Source organism: Aspergillus sclerotioniger, assembly GCF_003184525.1.
Source record: "Aspergillus sclerotioniger CBS 115572 chromosome Unknown BO94scaffold_14, whole genome shotgun sequence".
Taxonomy (NCBI): domain Eukaryota; kingdom Fungi; phylum Ascomycota; class Eurotiomycetes; order Eurotiales; family Aspergillaceae; genus Aspergillus; species Aspergillus sclerotioniger.
In genome coordinates this window covers 947,745-964,867 of record NW_020291004.1, presented here as the reverse complement: position 1 = coordinate 964,867, position 17,123 = coordinate 947,745, and the positions used below count along the sequence as shown (strand labels likewise).

Sequence of the window (17,123 nt, the reverse complement as noted above, 5' to 3'; positions counted from 1 at the left end):
CAAGGGTCCGAAAGGCCTCTATGGATGATCAGTATTTAGCAAGGCAGTTACAACCTGCAGTTGGTGTAAAATGAGCGAACTCTTGCATCCCCATAAAAATGAAATATTAAACTACTCCAACTAGATGTATTGAAAAACGTACGCGAATAACATCTACCAAAACTCTTTGTGGCAAATGATCACTCTTTCATGAATCAAAACACTGTGGTTCTTGTCTTATTATTCACCAATCATGCATGACTATACTTTAGTAGTATCGCTCCTCTCATACTTTTTTTTATCTTGTTATATCTTCAGGTGCCCGCCTCATTCTTAAAAGTTGAAAGGTTGGACATCGAGCATGCCCTACTCGCGGTGCTTGATGATGTCAATCTTTTACATCTAGCACCCTACAATCGACATCATGATTCAATTAATTTGCCAGATCGAAGGCCCAGAAATCCCATTCAATCATTATTTTCTGCATGGGATGCAACGTTTGTGGAAGCTACGTAGTACTAGTAGTCTAAGCTCTACTAACTACTAACCAGTTAACTAACTAACTAGTTAGTTAATAACCAGGCTGATTAAGCTACTGAGGACCTGTGCGATGTCGACAGGCGTCGGCCTCGGATCACCTTGATCATCGGGGACTAATCAACCTGGACAATTGGTATATCTGACCCTTGTCCCCTTCTTACTTCAGTCCAAATGACAATGGATGGCGCTGTGTACTGTGTACATATTGTCAACCGCAGAAAGCCCACCGACAGACAAGTGTATGACCTGATTACTGTCCGGGATGTATCGAACAGTCATCTACTCCGTAGATGTGTTTGTTCCTTTCTGGTATCCGCCTGCATGGTTTGTCATGCAAGCAGAATCACACAGGCGGCGGCTGCATAATTGGAACCAAGCTTGTCAGCTGACAAGGACACAAGGACATCTTTCCTCTTTTCTCCCCTCCAAGGCAAACGCGGTGTTCTTCGGCTGTACGGAGTGGCTGGGGGAAATCAGCGATCTTACGGCACTGCTTGGTCAACCAAAATAATGAGGCGATGAATTCCTCAGGCATGCCCTGGCCAGCCTGGGGCCTCAAAGGCGACGACCAGCGTTTACACGTGGAGCAAACCGTCCGATCCCAGTCACGGCCGACCCACACCGTCTCCCATCCAGGTTACGTTTCCCATTCTGTACTCTTTCCTTTGCCTCTTGCCAATTCTCCTCGCTTTCTGCCGTCCCAATCCCTACTCCAGACATTTGGCAGGGTTCCGTCGCTTCTCAAGGCCCCCTGAATCCAGAACACCCCCATTTCCCCCGGAAGATCGACAGAACGAACAAAAAAAGAACAGTGTAGCCTGATGGGCACGGCCCTACCGGGAACTTCCCCAAGCTTATACTACTCTCTCTAGCCCTCCGGTGGCTGTCAGCACTTCCATATCCTTTGCGGCCTCAGTCTGTCGCTTTCTTGGTTTATCTGCGACGGCAATCGAGAAAATAACTGCGCATCGGCCTGCACGACACGACCTTCCCCGTCCTGCATCGTGAAACGTCTTCCGCATCATTCGCAAACTCTCACAGTCAGCCCTTCTTCTCTAGTCGGAAGAGCTTGTCATACCCTGCTTTCTACGCTTAATAAGACACCATGTCGACGTCGATTCATCTTTCAAGGTTCCGGAAATGGCTGCTCGCTTCTCCGCCAATCGAGTTTGCCATAGGACACCTCCGGGATTTGTTGGTAGGAGCCATCCGACAGGGACCAGTTCCACAACATGTCGCTTTTGTCATGGATGGCAACCGGAGATTTGCCCGGACGCACGGGATTGAGACTGTTGAAGGACATAATCTGGGGTTTGAGGCTTTGGCAAGGGTGAGTCTGTCGGTGTTCGCTTCGGGTGCCCATCCAATCAGGTTACTAATTCATACCCCGGGATTAGATTCTGGAAGTCTGTTACAAGAGCGGTGTCAGAGTTGTTACGATTTACGCCTTCAGCATCGAAAACTTCAAGCGCTCAAAATTCGAGGTGGATGCTCTGATGGAATTGGCTAGGGTACAGTTGTCGCAAATGGTTCAGCACGGGGAGATCTTGGATCGCTATGGAGCGAAGGTCCGGGTATTGGGTCGACTTGACCTCCTTAGGCCGGATGTTCTCGCTGCAGTGAACCGAGCCGTGGATATGACAAGTGGCAACGGTAACTGCATCCTGAACATCTGCTTTCCGTATACATCGCGCGACGAGATCACTTCGGCCGTTCGAGAAACCGTAGCCGAGTACAGCCAGCCTCTCCCGTCGTCTCGCCCTTCAACCACCTCCTCCAGGTCACCCTTCTCCGAGACTCACATCACACAAAATATTCGAGCACAGGCCCAGGTTGTGAAAGGCGAAGATGTCCCGAGCGACACGGAGACTGCGTCGGAGTCATCAGCGGAGGGTGGAGCCCCGAAGCGCGATCTACCGAACGGGGTCTACGAAAATGAATCTTCGTTTTCCTCCTCGTCGACTCTTCACCTCGCTGGGCAGTCAGATACCACCACGAACGGGAAGGCTCCAGTATCCGAACCTGCTCCCGGGAAAGAAAGCCCGGTCTTCATGTCACCCGAAACGATCACGCGTCAGACGTTATCCGATCACCTATTCACTTACGATAACCCCCCTCTAGATCTGCTGGTCCGGACATCCGGAGTGGAACGACTTAGTGATTTCATGCTCTGGCAATGCCACGAGGATACGGAGATCGTCTTCCTGGACATCCTGTGGCCGGACTTTGACCTGTGGCAATTCATGCCAGTGTTGTTAGGCTGGCAGCGCAGGATCTCAAAGTCGAAGAAGAATCCGGACGCCGAAGGGAACTTCGACGGCGATACATCCGACTCCATTGAGGAGAGTAATGGTAAGGTCAAAGACCTGTAGTTTTATGTGTGTGTTTTTTCCCGCGTTGTATACATGGACTGGAGATCATCGGGCGTTTGGAGTTCACTCTTTGGAGCATTGATGAATATCCCCCCATTTTGGTATTTAGAGCTTATAGCATCGAGCTGGAAAAGTTCAGCAGGCATGTAGATACATGCACTGCCCCAATATACAAGACCGCTCTTGGGTTGGGACCGAGGCGGTCACCTCACGAAATCATCAACATCATTAAAAACATTAATACCGTCAAGTAATGCCGGGTAGCTAATGGAAAGCCCCCGATATCTCAGCCTCCGATACCGCATCCGACCAAGTGGGCGGCCCCACGTGACTCGGCGGGGATCCAGCATCAACAGCAACGGTGACTCAGTCCAATTCCTCTCCTGTCACTATCTCCCTTTTTCGAATAATTAATCCCCGGATTGTCCTCCATTGTCATCATGCCTGTCGCCGGTTCTAAGGTTCTTCTGTTGGGCTCGGGCTTCGGTAAGCCTTCAATCTCTCCCCCATTATCTGCTCCGCCGATTCGGACCCCGCATTAGGGGATGATGACTCCATCTCACTGACACCTCTCTCCAGTCACCAAGCCCACCGTTGAGGTGCTCAGCAAGGCTGACGTTCACGTCACTGTCGGTATGTTTCCCTCTAATTTTATCAGTCTCAATGCCAATTACCCTTCCCTTACGCACCATTCCAATGCCGTCCACCTAGCTAACCATCGTCTACTACCCCAACAGCCTGCAGAACCCTCGAAAGTGCCCAGAAGCTCAGCGGTGATTTCAAGAACTCCAAGGCCATCTCCCTCGATGTCACCGATGATACTGCTCTCGACAAGGCCTTGTCGGAGCATGACCTGGTCATCAGCTTGATCCCCTACACCTTCCACGCTACTGTCATCAAGTCCGCCATCCGCACCAAGAAGCACGTCGTCACCACCTCCTATGTCTCCCCCGCCATGATGGAGCTGGACGAGGAGTGCAAGAAGGCCGGAATTACCGTCATGAACGAGATCGGTCTGGACCCTGTACGTACACCCCCGATCCCCTATACCATAGCCCCAGCTAACCCAACATACAACAGGGTATCGACCACCTCTACGCCGTCAAGACCATCTCCGAGGTACGCTTAACAGCACCCCCAATGCCCTCAACTCTCCCACTTACACCTCCCCCTTAGGTCCACGCCGAAGGCGGCAAGATCACCTCCTTCCTCAGCTACTGCGGTGGACTGCGTGAGTATCCTCCCCTCCTATAACAACTCAACATCCACTAACCTATACACCGCCAGCCGCCCCCGAATGCTCCAACAACCCTCTCGGCTACAAGTTCAGCTGGTCCAGCCGTGGTGTTCTCCTCGCCCTTCGCAACGCCGCCAAGTTCTACAAGGACGGCCAGGAATTCAGCGTTGCCGGTCCCGACCTGATGGCCACTGCCAAGCCCTACTTCATCTACCCCGGCTTTGCCTTCGTCGCCTACCCCAACCGCGACTCCTGCCCCTACCGTGAGCGCTACGACATCCCCGAAGCCCAGACCGTGGTCCGCGGTACCCTCCGTTACCAGGGCTTCCCCGAGATGATCAAGGTTCTTGTCGACATCGGATTCCTGAGCGACGAGGGCCGCGAGTTCCTCAACGGCCCCATCGCCTGGAAGGACGCTACCAAGCAGATCCTCGGCGCCACTTCCTCCGACGAGAAGGACCTCGAGTGGGCCATTGCCTCCAAGACCGCCTTCGCCAACAACGACGAGCGCGATCGCATCATCTCTGGTCTTCGCTGGATCGGTCTCTTCTCCGACGAGCAGGTCACTCCCCGTGGCAACCCCCTCGATACTCTCTGCGCTACCCTCGAGAAGAAGATGCAGTACGCTCCTGACGAGCGCGATCTCGTCATGCTCCAGCACAAGTTTGAGATCGAGCACAAGAACGGCCAGAAGGAGACCCGCACTAGCACCCTCTGCGAGTACGGTGTTCCTGGTGGATACTCCGCCATGGCTAAGACCGTTGGTGTTCCTTGTGGTGTTGCTGTTAAGCTGGTGCTTGATGGTACTATCAGCCAGAAGGTATGCGATAACCTATTTTCTTTCTTTTCTTTCTTTTCTCTTTTGGTTGTGTTGAATTTTGGCTATATTGTCTTGGATTTGGATCTGTCTGGTTTGATGAGATGGACATTGCTAACCATTGCTTGTAATTCTTATAGGGTGTTCTTGCTCCCATGACCATGGACATCTGTGCTCCTCTGATCAAGACCCTCAAGGAGGACTACGGCATTGAGATGATCGAGAAGACTCTGTAAAGAGTTGGCTCTCTCTTACGATATACTAACGACTTGACAATGGGTGGGTGTTAGAAAAAAAGTTAATAGGGTAGACTTGAAAAATAGTACTTGAATTTTGGATCTATTCTGGTTGTTTGTAGAGATCAGGAGTCATGTTTACTTGTAACGAGTACCAGATTTGTAGAGGAATAGTCTTGGCTTTCTTTCGTTATCAGTTCGTCTTACTTATGTTCATGGCCTTTCTATCGTGCATTCGTTGGACACATACCCCCGCTAGATTGGAGGGCGGCGTTATATATCAGGTGAGGTAAGAGTGAGTCGGCGCAAGATGCCTGTTCCCAGAAAACAACAGATTGTATGTATCAAAATCGCAGTTTGCCTCTGCCTTCTACAGGACGCGTTGATGCAGACAGAATGCTTGTCGCCCTCGAACCCTAAATGCTGATTTTATCATGATGCTATCATGGATTCGCGGATGCGTTCAGAGAATAGTGCCAAACCTATACCAAGAACAAAAACAATTATCAGCAACTGTCTCCAAGCAAACAGAGAGGATCTGGCAAGCCATGGTAAGGAAGCAATTGGCTAGAGGCAAGGCAAGGGTTAGGACATACCCGAAAGTCTGTTTGATGCTCCGGACGTAGTACATGTCCCAGTTCTGTTTGGTGACATCCTCCTGGCCGATAGGAACACCGGTCCAGGTCACGCGCATCTGAGTCACGCCGTCGACATCGTTCTGGTCGAACTTGATCTCCAGCGTGCTGAAGTGGCCGGCGGGCCACTGGGCCAAGCGCCACTTCTGCACGATCAAGGTAGGAGCCTCGAGCTTAACGTACTCGCCGTTGACGTTGCCATCGAAGATAGCGAACTTTCCACCAACGTGAGCGCCGTCAAACTGACGGGGGGCTCCGCGGGTGAACGCAGCAATGCGCTGGGGGTCAGTAAAGGTGTTGTAGAGCTCTTCGGCCGTGGTGCGGAACTCGTCCGAGCCGGTCACGGTAGTAGTGTTGACCGCGACCTTGTCCGTGGTGGTAGTGGTAGTGGTCTGAGGAGCGGGGGACTCATTCTTGGTCTGAGGGTGGTACTTGGGGGCAGTGAAGCCGCTAGAAGGGTTGACCCCGGGGGCATGCTGGAGATCCTTGCCGTGCTCAGCGATCAGGGCAGGAGCAAGCTTGGCCAATTCCTGTCTGAGTTGGGGAACGAGCTTGGAGCGGACCAAATCCTTCACGGGCTGCTTGGAAGAAGAATCCGAGTGGTTCTCAATGTCGAACTAAGGGCCACCGGGTCAGCTAGGTGGACCTTCATGGACATACGAGGGCTAAAGGGAACATACGACGTACTCATCTTCCTCGGTGTCGTGGGCAACCTCGGGGATGGTAATAGTTCCACTAACGGACTCCTCGTCCTTAGTCTTACCTGTCAAAGGTCTTAGTGGTATGCCCTGAACAGAGAAAACACTAATCTTTTACGAACCTTCATACTCCAGTTGTACTTTGACATCGAAAAGGGTGATGACCTTGCCCTTTCTCTGACTGACGTCTACATCGCCATCCATGGTCAGCAGTGAGGAAATCTTGGCGGAGGCTCCATTTTCCTCCACGGAGAGGACACAGAGGTGCTCTTTAAGGTAGGCCTTGGCCCAGCCAGAGGCGTCCTTGTTCACCCAGTGCCAGTTGTTGGGGTTGTGAAGAACCATGATGGTGGTAGTTTATTTTTATTATGAATTGGTCTAAGGATTTCGTTGCAAAGAAAAGCTGCTCTATTGCGGGGCTGAACTTCGCTAGTGGGAAAAAATCTTAGCGAGTCTCCTCTTCTTCTTCCTTCTTTCGCCAAAGCTATGTTCTGTGTTATCGCAAACACAATTAGCATGAATTCGTAGTCATCAGAGACAGACAGATATCAAGATTGAGTGTATGCATCGTTTCAGGATCAAGGATAGCGTTCCTCGACCGCAAGCTACTCAGCATTGAAGATGAATTCGTAAAAACATCTCCGTCTGACTGGTGCCAGCTATGAGTTCTCATCATTCGATGGGATCTCCCTGTTTAACGCGGGGGTCCTTGTAGAGGAACCGCCCAGGGCAGGGAGGGAGACAATGGGAAGATCGGGGGGGGGGAATTTCACGGTGGACTTACAGTCACGAGCAAAACGTCTCTCTTCAAAGACGCTGTAGCGAAGATAGATCAACCAAGTCCTGAGTGACAATGGTAGGCAGGAGCAAAGAGTGAGGTACCGTGGAAGCGGAGGGGAGAGGGGGGGGAACCCGTATTAAATAATACTTGGGCCGGTCTACGGGTGGTGAAGAAAGGCAAAGGGGAAAAAGTCGAGGATGCGGAAGGAAAGCTCTAGAAGCCGCAGTGGGTCACGTGGGCGCATTAGGTCAGCGGCCCCATCACGGGCCGGAAAAACAATCATACCAAGAACGGAGGTACCTACGGAGTATCATGTAGACATCAAGACAAATGCTTCATTGTAACGGAGTAATAGCAAACGAATGTGGGTATCTTTCAGCGACACAAGATCAAGCGGCGAACAGCAAAGGAACATAATTGGGGAAGCCCCTCAAACTAAACCCTCGATATCAATCATCACTCGTTGCCCAAGTTGCCATCCATCCTCACGCTTGCTCCAGCTGCTCCATGTCTTCCCATCCATCTTCCACCAGCAGCTGTTCTTTGACCCGTTCGCGTAATTGTTGGATTTCACTCCCCAGAGCTTCCGCCCATTGACCTTCCACCGTAGCCACCTTGTCCTTCAGATCGCTGGTCAATGTGCGCTCTTCATCAGTCCGGGACTGCTGCATCTCCCGCTGCACTTTATTCTCTCCCTCACCCAGGCGAATTCGCTCAGCCTCCATCAGTTTGCAGTTGGCTCTCATAACAGCAGATTTGACCTCGTGCAGTAGGCAGAATAAGTTGATTTGGGACTCGATGTATTGGTAGCTAGACTTTTCGGCATGAGACACCAGGGTGTAGAGGTACTGCAGCGGATGTGGACGGTAACTCGGGTTCTCGTCATATTCGTTAGCAGGGATTTGTATCGTGAAGCCGCGGAGTTTCTCGGGAATCTGCTGCACCAAAGCTGACAGCGACGGTGCAATATCCCAGAAAGCTGACAGCTGTATTTCGACCCCTCGAGCCACATTCTCCTCAATTACATCCAGGAAGGATTCGAGGCGAGCCAAAGAATCAGTCTCAAAGTTGACCCGGCGGTCCAATGCATCTGTGACAAAGAAATCATTGGTCTCGCGCACTTTGTCCTCGTTAGATGCCTGCTTATAGGGAAGGAGGACCACGGCTCTGTATTTCTCATCCCGATCACTGATTAGATCAAACACCTCGCGGTGCAACTGCTCGCGTGCTTCAAATAACCACTTGAGCTGCGTAAGCTTTTCCAAGAGCTCTGGCTTTTCATCTCCTTCCTCCTGTGTTTGATCGGGTGTTTCAGACCGGGCGTCGTCGAACAGTTTGCCGCGTAACTCATCAATACAAGCCGTAGCCCTGTCGATTCGATCTGTGAGAATCCCACGCATTGGCTTCAGAACGGATTCTTGGTAGGTATCCAGCCCGCTCTTGGTCAGCTCCCTTTCAAGTCGATTCTCTTCGACGATCAACGCGGCCTCTGCTTCCGCGGCTTCTGCGAATGTAATACTGCCTTGTTGAATCTGACTTTGAATGTTGGCTTTGAACTGCCGACGACCTTCTTTGACTCGTGCTTGGTGGTCTTGAAACGAGCCATCCATCTCTGTTTGGTGCCGTTGTCTGGTAGCCTTGATCTCGGTCAAGTCTGTTATTGATCGGACCAACGTGCGGTAGGTAACGAGGTCAGGATGGCTATTGTTGACAGCTGGATAGTGCCTGGGGTATGGCGGTGGCAAGGTAACCAGTCTGGAGACGTCCATTTTCTGTGCATCTTCGGATCGCCTAACATATCCAAGACGAACAGAGTCGGGGCAATCCGGCAGGGCAGGCTCCTCGTGCCATCCAACTTTCTCAGGGGGGTATTCATCAGGGCCGTACGCAGCGTACTGATTTGCTCCATTTGACGCGCCAGCATTCCCCGTGTCTGACGAGGCTTGACTTTCTTCCCATTGCAGGGCTCCACGCGATAACCCCATGTATTTGGTTTCCCTCTTTGACCGCTGCACTCTTCGCTCTCCCCCCTCACTACTAGACCCGGTCTTTGACTCCCACCAACGGCTAGGCGCCCGTCCTCTTGAACTCATTTCATCATTGCTCAACCCGAGGCTTGCAATCGGCGAGAGGCACGGTTTGTAGTTGTTCCACCACGCGGACTCGGGGCGTGTCTGAGGTATGTCCAGTTTGGGTACTCCAGGATTGGACGCCCTCCTGGAAGACGGCCCAGGTGCTACCTGGCTAATCTGCTGTGCCAACACTGGTTTTGGGGGGCATACGAACAGTTTACGGCAGACGTCTTCGACATCGAAAGAATCGAGATTCCACACTTTAGCGTATCTCTCACGTCTAATCTGGGACTCCAATATAATAAATTCGGCAAACAACCGCAATGCATCTTTTTCGTCCAGGGAGTCGGCCTCCTTTTCAATGAACTCGCGATGTCTTTGCATGGCATTTCGCACAAATTCGTCATCGCGGTTAACAACAGAGTCAAGAGAAGGCCCTTGCTGTGTTAACGCGCGACGTGGGGCTAAGGGAGAGACCGTAGTGACAGTATCGTTTGGCAAGTGCAGTATATGCGAAACCGGTCGGTCTTCCTTAGAACCGGGTCTGGAAGGCGTTGTGTCCTGTCCGGATTGTAGCGGGGGCGTTGGCAATGCTTTGGGGGGCAATGCTGGCGATGCTCGCTTGGGAAACGTAGACGACCTTTCCGTGCCTGGGGAAAACGGTGGTGTCTGCGCAAACCCCGAAGTCAAAGTCGGCCCCTGAGGGCTCGGCTCTGCCTTGGGGGTTGAGCAGGATCGGTTTGAAAACAAGCCTCCGGAAGAGGCTCTAGATCGTGATGTGACCTGCGGCGGCCCATCAGAGCCGATGCTGCGAGTGCTGTGTGGTGTGAATTTTGCGGAAGCCTGGGTTCGAGCATTATCCGAATCCATGCTCGATTCTCCTAGGACCAGGTTGGATGGTTTGAGCTGCTCAAGAGCTTCAGCCCAAGGGTTGCTACTCATGGAGACAGCACTGAGGTTATCGAACACCTGGCTTTGCCTGTTCCGACGTTCGATCCTCCTTTCTCGAATGCCTTTGGCGTTCGGGTCCTTGATAGCTGGGCTCCTGAAGAGGCCACCACTATTGGGGTTTTGTGACGTGCGAGAAGACTCGAGAGATTCTGGTCCGCTCGCATTCGATGTCGTCGCCGTGTCAATGGTAAGTGGCAGCCTGTCTCCTTTTCCTTTAGCATCAGTCGACCCTTCATCCACCCAACCAGCTGGTGTTGGTGGAATACTGTCCAAACTTGTGCCAAGGACCGGAGGAGGCCGCGCCCTGCCTGTTCTAATAGGAGCTTGCGAATTCCGGATGGAGGATCCATCGGATAACCCACTCACACTCTGTGATCTTGTTGCTGGTGGTGGCCCAGGAGGAGGTGGTGGAAGAGGCATCCCCGGCTCCCAACTAGTTCCCGAAGGGGACCGGGTGCCAGATTGACTATGGGCCCTTGAGGAGCTCGCGCTATTCACGGCAGGTCCGGCAGAAACAGCTCTTCTTGCAGCCGGCGGCCGGTCCATATCAAAAGATTGCGCAGTCTCAAACAGGTGGTTCTCATCAGTCAACTGTATGGAACGTAGGTTTTCTGGCGAAACAACAATGTGCGGCCTCGATCCTGCCATGACTGTGGCTGGTTCTCCATAGGTATCCGCCCTATTTTGAGAAGAGGACCTAGATGAAATGTTTGGTGGTAGCGGTGGAGGCGGAGGTAGCGAGACTCGTCTATTGTGGCTCGTCTCACTTGACACTGCCATGGATAGAGGGCGAGTCCGGGGAAGTCGGCGTTGTCGATATTCCAATGGAGCATCCCGTACCGCTCCGTTAAAGGAAGAGCTAAGACTTGGCGATGTCGAGCCCATTGAGGAAGCATTCTGGCTGCCATTGTCTCGCTGATGTTGTTGGCTTGGAGGTGAGTAGGGTGGTGGTGGCGGCGATAAAGAAACATCTACATCGCTCACATTAGGCTAGGTTCTGGCTGCTGAAGACATAAACTGCCAGAGACATCCACAACTACATCACATGTACATATAGAAGGGGTATCATGGCATTGGGGCGAGGAGAAAGGGGAGCAAAAGATATAGGACGACAGACCTGACCGTGGCCCGGTTGACCGTGGCTGGGAGACGATCCGCAGCATGTTATTCGTTTGTGGATATGTAGATTGGCCAGCATGTATTGACCCATTGCCCACGGGACCCCAATCTTGGGGATTGTAAGGCACGTTGTATTGCCTCGAAGCCATTGGTGACGATCCGATTGCGGCCCCTCCGGGTGAGGCGACGGCGGGAGAGCCTTGAGTGAATGGGCTGGACAATGAAGTCGACGAGAGAGGCGTGCCTGTGTAGCCTGCCCCCAGCGCGAGCCCAAGTCCTTGGAACTGATGGCCACTTAACGTTGTCGTCAGAGGAGGGGGCTGTAAGGCATGCTCTCGACGACTAGGAGACGGTTGGTTGCTGGTGGGATGAGGTGTCGGCCAGCCGCTGAGGGGATATGCACCAGACCGCGGCTCGTCGCCAGCATTGCTCGAAGATCGCCAGCTATAAAGAGGCTGTGATCAGTACCTTTGCACTGTCACGGAACAGACACGGGAAAGAGACGAAGACCACGGCAGGTGAGAAAAGCTGGGCGCACCTATTCATACTAACGGAAGGATGCAGGGACAACCGAACACGGAGCCATGGCTAAGGGCTGAGGGCTGAAAGCAGGAAGAGATTAGAGATTCTGCCAACACGACCGGTGATTGAGAAGGAGCAGGAGCCAGAGGGCTGAAGCGCAGACCGATTTCTATTCTTTGCAATAGCAGCAGCAGCCTGGCCCAACCAGAGGCGGCGGCGGCTTGCAGGCGTAGGAGACCCAGCAGGTCCAGTCGGTATGTATCAACCGTTCGACGGGCATCGTGGGATCGATCCACTTCGCGCGGAGACAACGAGCTGCATTCTGGGTATAAAAATAGTATACGAGGCAGCAGGCCGTGGGCGGGGATGAGGAAAGGGTGCAGGTCTTGACTCTTCAGAGGACTAGTGCATCCCGCCAGCTGCAGCCCGGCCGGTTTGATCACAGGCGGCCTGAGGCCGGCGCGTAACCCTCGTCCTCGCCCTCTCACAGGCCCGCCGCCCTCCAACCAGCGTCCCTGTCACATCAACCATGACCAACATGGTAAGGCCACCCAGGCCTCGCAGTAGCCCAGACATCACACAGGGTCCGCGATGGGGCGAAAGATTTGTCCGCTGGCTAATCGCAGTCACCGTAGCCAGGGCACGGGACGGCGTCGCCTCAGGCTATCAGCGCCTACGCGGGATTACAGGATACAGGGTCATGGAGATAACTGCAAGTGGGACAAGGAATGGACTCTTATTATAGTACCAAGTCGGACTACTGCACGCTAGAGATCCTGGCTGGGAAAACACGCCAGCATGTTGCACGACTGCTGACCCGCAGTGAGCAAATCCCTGCCCAGGTGGATTGGGAGGTGATCGATCCAGAATTGACCCCTATAATATTACTGAAGTCATGTCAGCGAGACTCCTATCATCGTATATGATGAAATCAACGAGTTGGAAGGGTATCAGATCAATGCCCTGTCACAGGCGGTGGTCATCAAGGTAAAATATTTATGTTGACCGTCGTGATTAAATAATAGTAAATCATCATATAAGGAATGAAGGGTATGCGAGTAATAGAAAAGCTGGCAAGTACTCACATTCAAGTCTATGGTTGAAGGCTCCGCACTAGCACAAAACTACTGATGTCTACCAGGCTGGTCAGTCTCCATGGATGCGCGAGGTACAAAAACATGTGAAGACAACGTGACTGATCAGTCATGACGATTGTCGTCCCGGTCGACAGAGCCAACTTGGACATATGCTTGTCTTTATTTTATGTCGTATCATCATTGTGCCATGGGGGGCAGGCGAAGAAACAGAAGTGGCAACATACAGGTACCTCTTTATCTGAGCCATTTGTGTTTGGCCAAGGAATGCCAATCGTAGAAGCGCTTCTAAGAGCTTTAAAAGGAGTCAGCAGTTGTCTTCAACATGCGAAGCAGTAATTGATCTGAGAACAGATAGTTCAGAAATGCATGAATGGTATAAAAAAGATGTTGTCTGCATCGATAACTCGAATAAGACTCGTCATCTAGGGAATCATCCTTGTACTGGGGGGGAACGCGGGAAGGGTTGGAAATTACCTTAGAGATACAGCATGGTTGAAGATAGATTGCGACAGAACATCGGCTGCTGTTATCGCCAGTTAGCATCAAGCCAAGAGGTTGCTGGATACAAATAGCGATTCTCGAGCAATATCTCAGTGGGCGAGGTTTTCTAGGCCTGCCGCAAAGAGGCATATCCATCAAGACCGGACGCTATGTCTTAACGCCGTCGGAGCCCAGTGCCGTTTCATCTTCGAAGGGGTATGATCGATGAAAGAGGGGGTTAAAAGCTTACTCTTTATCGATCAAGCACCGAGCATGGTGAAGTGGTTTTGAAATCTGAAGAATCTTGTGACTGTTAGCACATGCCAAGTACATCAATGATGAAGACAATGCGAGAACAATATTGACTGATCAGAAATAGCCATTTGATATCGTCGAGGACCGTAAGGTCTCAGTCGGTAATTTCCAGCGTATATAATACGAAGAGCATCATGCAAGTCATGGGAAAGATTGAAGGAAAGGAAACAAAGTAGACATACCAATATAACAAGATGCCATTGCGTCGAAAGCTAAAAAGGTGTATTAGTGTCCTATGAAGGCAGTTAGCAACCTGCTTCAGACACTCCAGTCAAGAATAAGATAATCATGTCTTGAGCCAAAGCATCAGACTGACGTGCAAAACAAGTGAGTTTTCATGCCCTGAAGGGGTCAAAGACTCTAGTTTGAAATGGTTGTAGGTATCATCACAAGAGGGGGTTGAAGGCAAAGAAATAGCACTCAGGCACTTACCAAATGATCCTGTGCATCGAAGCCAGATATGTCAGTTCAGCAACGGAGATGAGCAAAGTCACAGCGTGTGTATTTTCTCTACAGATGTGCGATGCATGCTTCCACGGGCATTCTAGGAAGGCATCGCACTGTGTGGGATGTTGTGTGGAAGAAAGCTGAAAGAAAGCCGCGTCGAACTTTTTCAAGCTTTCCGATCGGAGCTAATTTTACCGAGAAGCTAGCCCCAATATGGTCCGAGACGAGCCGCTGAGCTGGTTAGGTAATCAGCTTTAGCCGAGAAGCGGTTCTGCCAATCCTCGTGCTATTTGGGCAGGCGGAAGTGAAGGCGGCGAGAGGATCCCGTCTCACCTTCCGGTTTGGATTCGGTTTCCCGACCGTTGAATTGACATCTCTAGCGGACTTGGGCATCAGTCTCATTGCTGCTAGACCACTAGCCTCGGTCGAAATGCCCGACCAGGGTTTACCATGCACGAGATCTATCCCTTGTGGATTGACGGAACAAGTGGTTCTACTCCGGGCCTTCAGGAGGGACCCGGAATCGAGGGATTGAACAGAGGGGGGCGAGACCCGAATAGTTCGGTATAGTTCGACGCGGGATCGTCAAAATTCGCATGTCTGCTGACCACCAGAAATCCACCTGCCGCGATTAGGTGCAATGGGGCGTGGGATATCATTCTAACTGCGCTTATGCGACATTTTCTTTGAGCCCCTTAAACCGAGCCGACGGATTCAATAGTCTAGTCGACCCATGTTAGGGGGGGGGAGGTGGGTTGTTGTCGCCATTGCTACCTGCAGACAGTACAGAGGGACATTCTGGCTACAATTTACACTCTACACAGTACACGAATACGATACTGCTTATACTGCTTATACCATTGAGTACACGGTAGTGATCTGGGGTCGAGACTTCTAGGCGGGGAAACTCGGGGGCAACTCGGGGACAAGGCAAGAGAAAGAGCCGGGAAGCTACCCGAAGGGGCTTAGGGTGGGGGGAAGGGGAAGAATGACGAAAACCATCGTCGTCCAGTTATTGCGTCAAGGACCCAAAGCCTGGAGCTGGACGGTTCTCGCCCACCCTGTTTCTCCCCTTCTGACGTTAGTCCCCAGTCCACTGCATTCCCGGGAAAAGATTGCTCCTGGCTGGCCGGATGCCCTTAAAGGATGCCCCTGGTCTCCATGGCCATGGCTGATAGATCAGCTTCTCCTGCAGCTTCTATCTATTGCCAACTGTCCCTCCTCCACCCGGTCAAAGTGCATATAAACCGTCCACCAGCTCTCCCCTCCGTACCCTGGTAATCTCCGCATCTTCCTGCTTTCCCCGTTGTCCCGAGGTTGAAAGTCGCCTTCAAAAAGAACCCCCGGTACCCAGATCTCGATCATCTTTTGCGCTTTGTCATTTCACTTTCCACCACGACCTACCTGTATCACACCACACACCACACAACATGTCTGGAAACGGCAATGGCGGTGCTCCTCCTGTAGGACAGGAGAAAATCAACACTGACATCGTCACTCTCACCCGGTTCCTTACGGAGGAGCAGGCCAAGGTTCCAGAGGCCACCGGTGATTTCACGTGAGTCTTCCCCTCTCTTGTCCCTCTGCCGTGGGATTTCACTAAAGGGGATCCTCTCTTGCCAGACTACTCTGCCACGCTCTTCAATTCGCATTCAAGTCCATTGCCTACTACATTCGTCGCGCATCACTTATTAACTTGACCGGCTTGGCGGGTTCCTCGAACACAACTGGCGACGATCAGAAGAAGCTTGACGTCATCGGAAATGATATCTTCATCTCCGCAATGAGGGGCTCCGGTAAGTGCCGTATCCTCGTTTCTGAAGAGGAGGAGGAGGCCATTTTGTTCGACGAGCACCCTGACGCCCGCTATGCTGTCGTCTGCGACCCGATTGACGGTTCCTCCAACCTTGACGCTGGCGTCTCGGTTGGCACCATCTTCGGTATCTTCAAGCTTCCCGATGAGGTCCTCGGTTCCCAGAACAAGGTCACTGCCCAGGACCTTCTCCGCGCCGGCACCGAGATGGTCGCCTCGGGCTTTACCATGTACGGTGCCTCCGCACAGCTGGTGATCACCATGCGCAATGGCGGTGTCAACGGTTTCACTATGGAGAACTCTCTGGGCGAGTTCATCCTGACCCACCCGAACATGCAGCTACCCGCCAAGCGGGCCATCTACTCGGTCAACGAGGGTAACAGCATGTACTGGGACGAGTGGGTGAACAAGTACTTCCACTCCTTGAAATTCCCCGGCGAGGGCCAGAAGCCCTACAGCGCACGTTACATTGGTAGCATGGTTGCAGATGCTTACCGAACCCTCCTCTACGGCGGTGTTTTCGCCTACCCAGCCGATACGAAGAGCCGCAAGGGCAAGCTGCGTATCTTGTATGAGTGCGCCCCCATGGCGATGCTCTTCGAGAATGCGGGCGGTTTGGCAGTGAACTCCCACATGGAACGCCTCCTGGAGGTGGTGCCAGAGCACATTCACGACCGGAGCGGTGTGTTCCTCGGCTCAAAGGATGAGGTACAGAAGATCATCGACACATACAACCAGCACAAGAATTAAGTTCGTCGCGCAATGAAGCAGCACTAGGTTGGAGTTTCATAACTCAACGGAATGATACTTAATGCGAAGTCTGCCAGTGTGTCCAGCAGGTACCAGGTGAAAACCTCCTTCACACTGACATGTCATTTATGATCCACATACACTTACATATATTCAAAATGCACATAAAAATTCAATAATATACAATCCCTCTCCATTGTAAATAAAAGTCACGCGACCTTTAACTCCCAAATAAAAGCCATACTCCACCCCTTCCTCCCCC

The 17,123-nt window shown here is 52.1% G+C and overlaps 6 protein-coding genes across 6 annotated transcripts; 3 read left to right on the top strand and 3 right to left on the bottom strand.

Moving 5' to 3' along the window:
• Positions 1 to 1,624: 1,624 nt before the first annotated feature.
• BO94DRAFT_466552 (undecaprenyl diphosphate synthase family protein) lies at positions 1,625 to 2,891 on the top strand (the record flags this gene model as incomplete). Its single annotated transcript, XM_025608168.1, has 2 exons — positions 1,625 to 1,849; positions 1,917 to 2,891. The coding sequence occupies 2 exons, from the start codon at positions 1,625 to 1,627 to the stop codon at positions 2,889 to 2,891; spliced, it is 1,200 nt and encodes a 399-aa protein (XP_025467566.1).
• A 323-nt stretch (positions 2,892 to 3,214) lies between these two features.
• On the top strand, positions 3,215 to 5,325 carry lys9 (saccharopine dehydrogenase (NADP+, L-glutamate-forming)). Its single transcript, XM_025609188.1, has 7 exons — positions 3,215 to 3,377; positions 3,471 to 3,524; positions 3,629 to 3,915; positions 3,972 to 4,010; positions 4,068 to 4,122; positions 4,179 to 4,948; positions 5,086 to 5,325. Exons 1-7 carry the CDS (start codon positions 3,332 to 3,334, stop codon positions 5,179 to 5,181), a joined length of 1,347 nt encoding a protein of 448 aa, XP_025467565.1. The 5' UTR covers positions 3,215 to 3,331; the 3' UTR covers positions 5,182 to 5,325.
• A 319-nt stretch (positions 5,326 to 5,644) lies between these two features.
• On the bottom strand, positions 5,645 to 6,859 carry BO94DRAFT_546556 (AHA1 family protein; the record flags this gene model as incomplete). Its single annotated transcript, XM_025613300.1, has 4 exons — positions 5,645 to 5,663; positions 5,778 to 6,433; positions 6,497 to 6,579; positions 6,637 to 6,859. 4 exons carry the CDS (start codon positions 6,857 to 6,859, stop codon positions 5,645 to 5,647), a joined length of 981 nt encoding a protein of 326 aa, XP_025467564.1.
• Positions 6,860 to 7,611: 752 nt separating this feature from the next.
• On the bottom strand, positions 7,612 to 12,239 carry BO94DRAFT_566166 (uncharacterized protein; the record flags this gene model as incomplete). Its single annotated transcript, XM_025614543.1, has 5 exons — positions 7,612 to 11,289; positions 11,436 to 11,881; positions 11,990 to 12,039; positions 12,074 to 12,133; positions 12,165 to 12,239. The coding sequence occupies 5 exons, from the start codon at positions 12,237 to 12,239 to the stop codon at positions 7,781 to 7,783; spliced, it is 4,140 nt and encodes a 1,379-aa protein (XP_025467563.1). The 3' UTR covers positions 7,612 to 7,780.
• Positions 12,240 to 12,794: 555 nt separating this feature from the next.
• Positions 12,795 to 13,830, bottom strand: BO94DRAFT_76184 (uncharacterized protein). Its single transcript, XM_025617654.1, has 4 exons — positions 13,531 to 13,830; positions 13,281 to 13,348; positions 13,045 to 13,093; positions 12,795 to 12,846 (listed from the first exon to the last, which is right to left on the bottom strand). Exons 1-3 carry the CDS (start codon positions 13,690 to 13,692, stop codon positions 13,084 to 13,086), a joined length of 240 nt encoding a protein of 79 aa, XP_025467562.1. The 5' UTR covers positions 13,693 to 13,830; the 3' UTR covers positions 12,795 to 12,846; positions 13,045 to 13,083.
• A 1,468-nt stretch (positions 13,831 to 15,298) lies between these two features.
• Positions 15,299 to 17,042, top strand: fbp1 (fructose 1,6-bisphosphate 1-phosphatase). Its single transcript, XM_025611790.1, has 2 exons — positions 15,299 to 15,856; positions 15,922 to 17,042. Exons 1-2 carry the CDS (start codon positions 15,729 to 15,731, stop codon positions 16,859 to 16,861), a joined length of 1,068 nt encoding a protein of 355 aa, XP_025467561.1. The 5' UTR covers positions 15,299 to 15,728; the 3' UTR covers positions 16,862 to 17,042.
• The last annotated feature ends 81 nt before the right edge of the window (positions 17,043 to 17,123 follow it).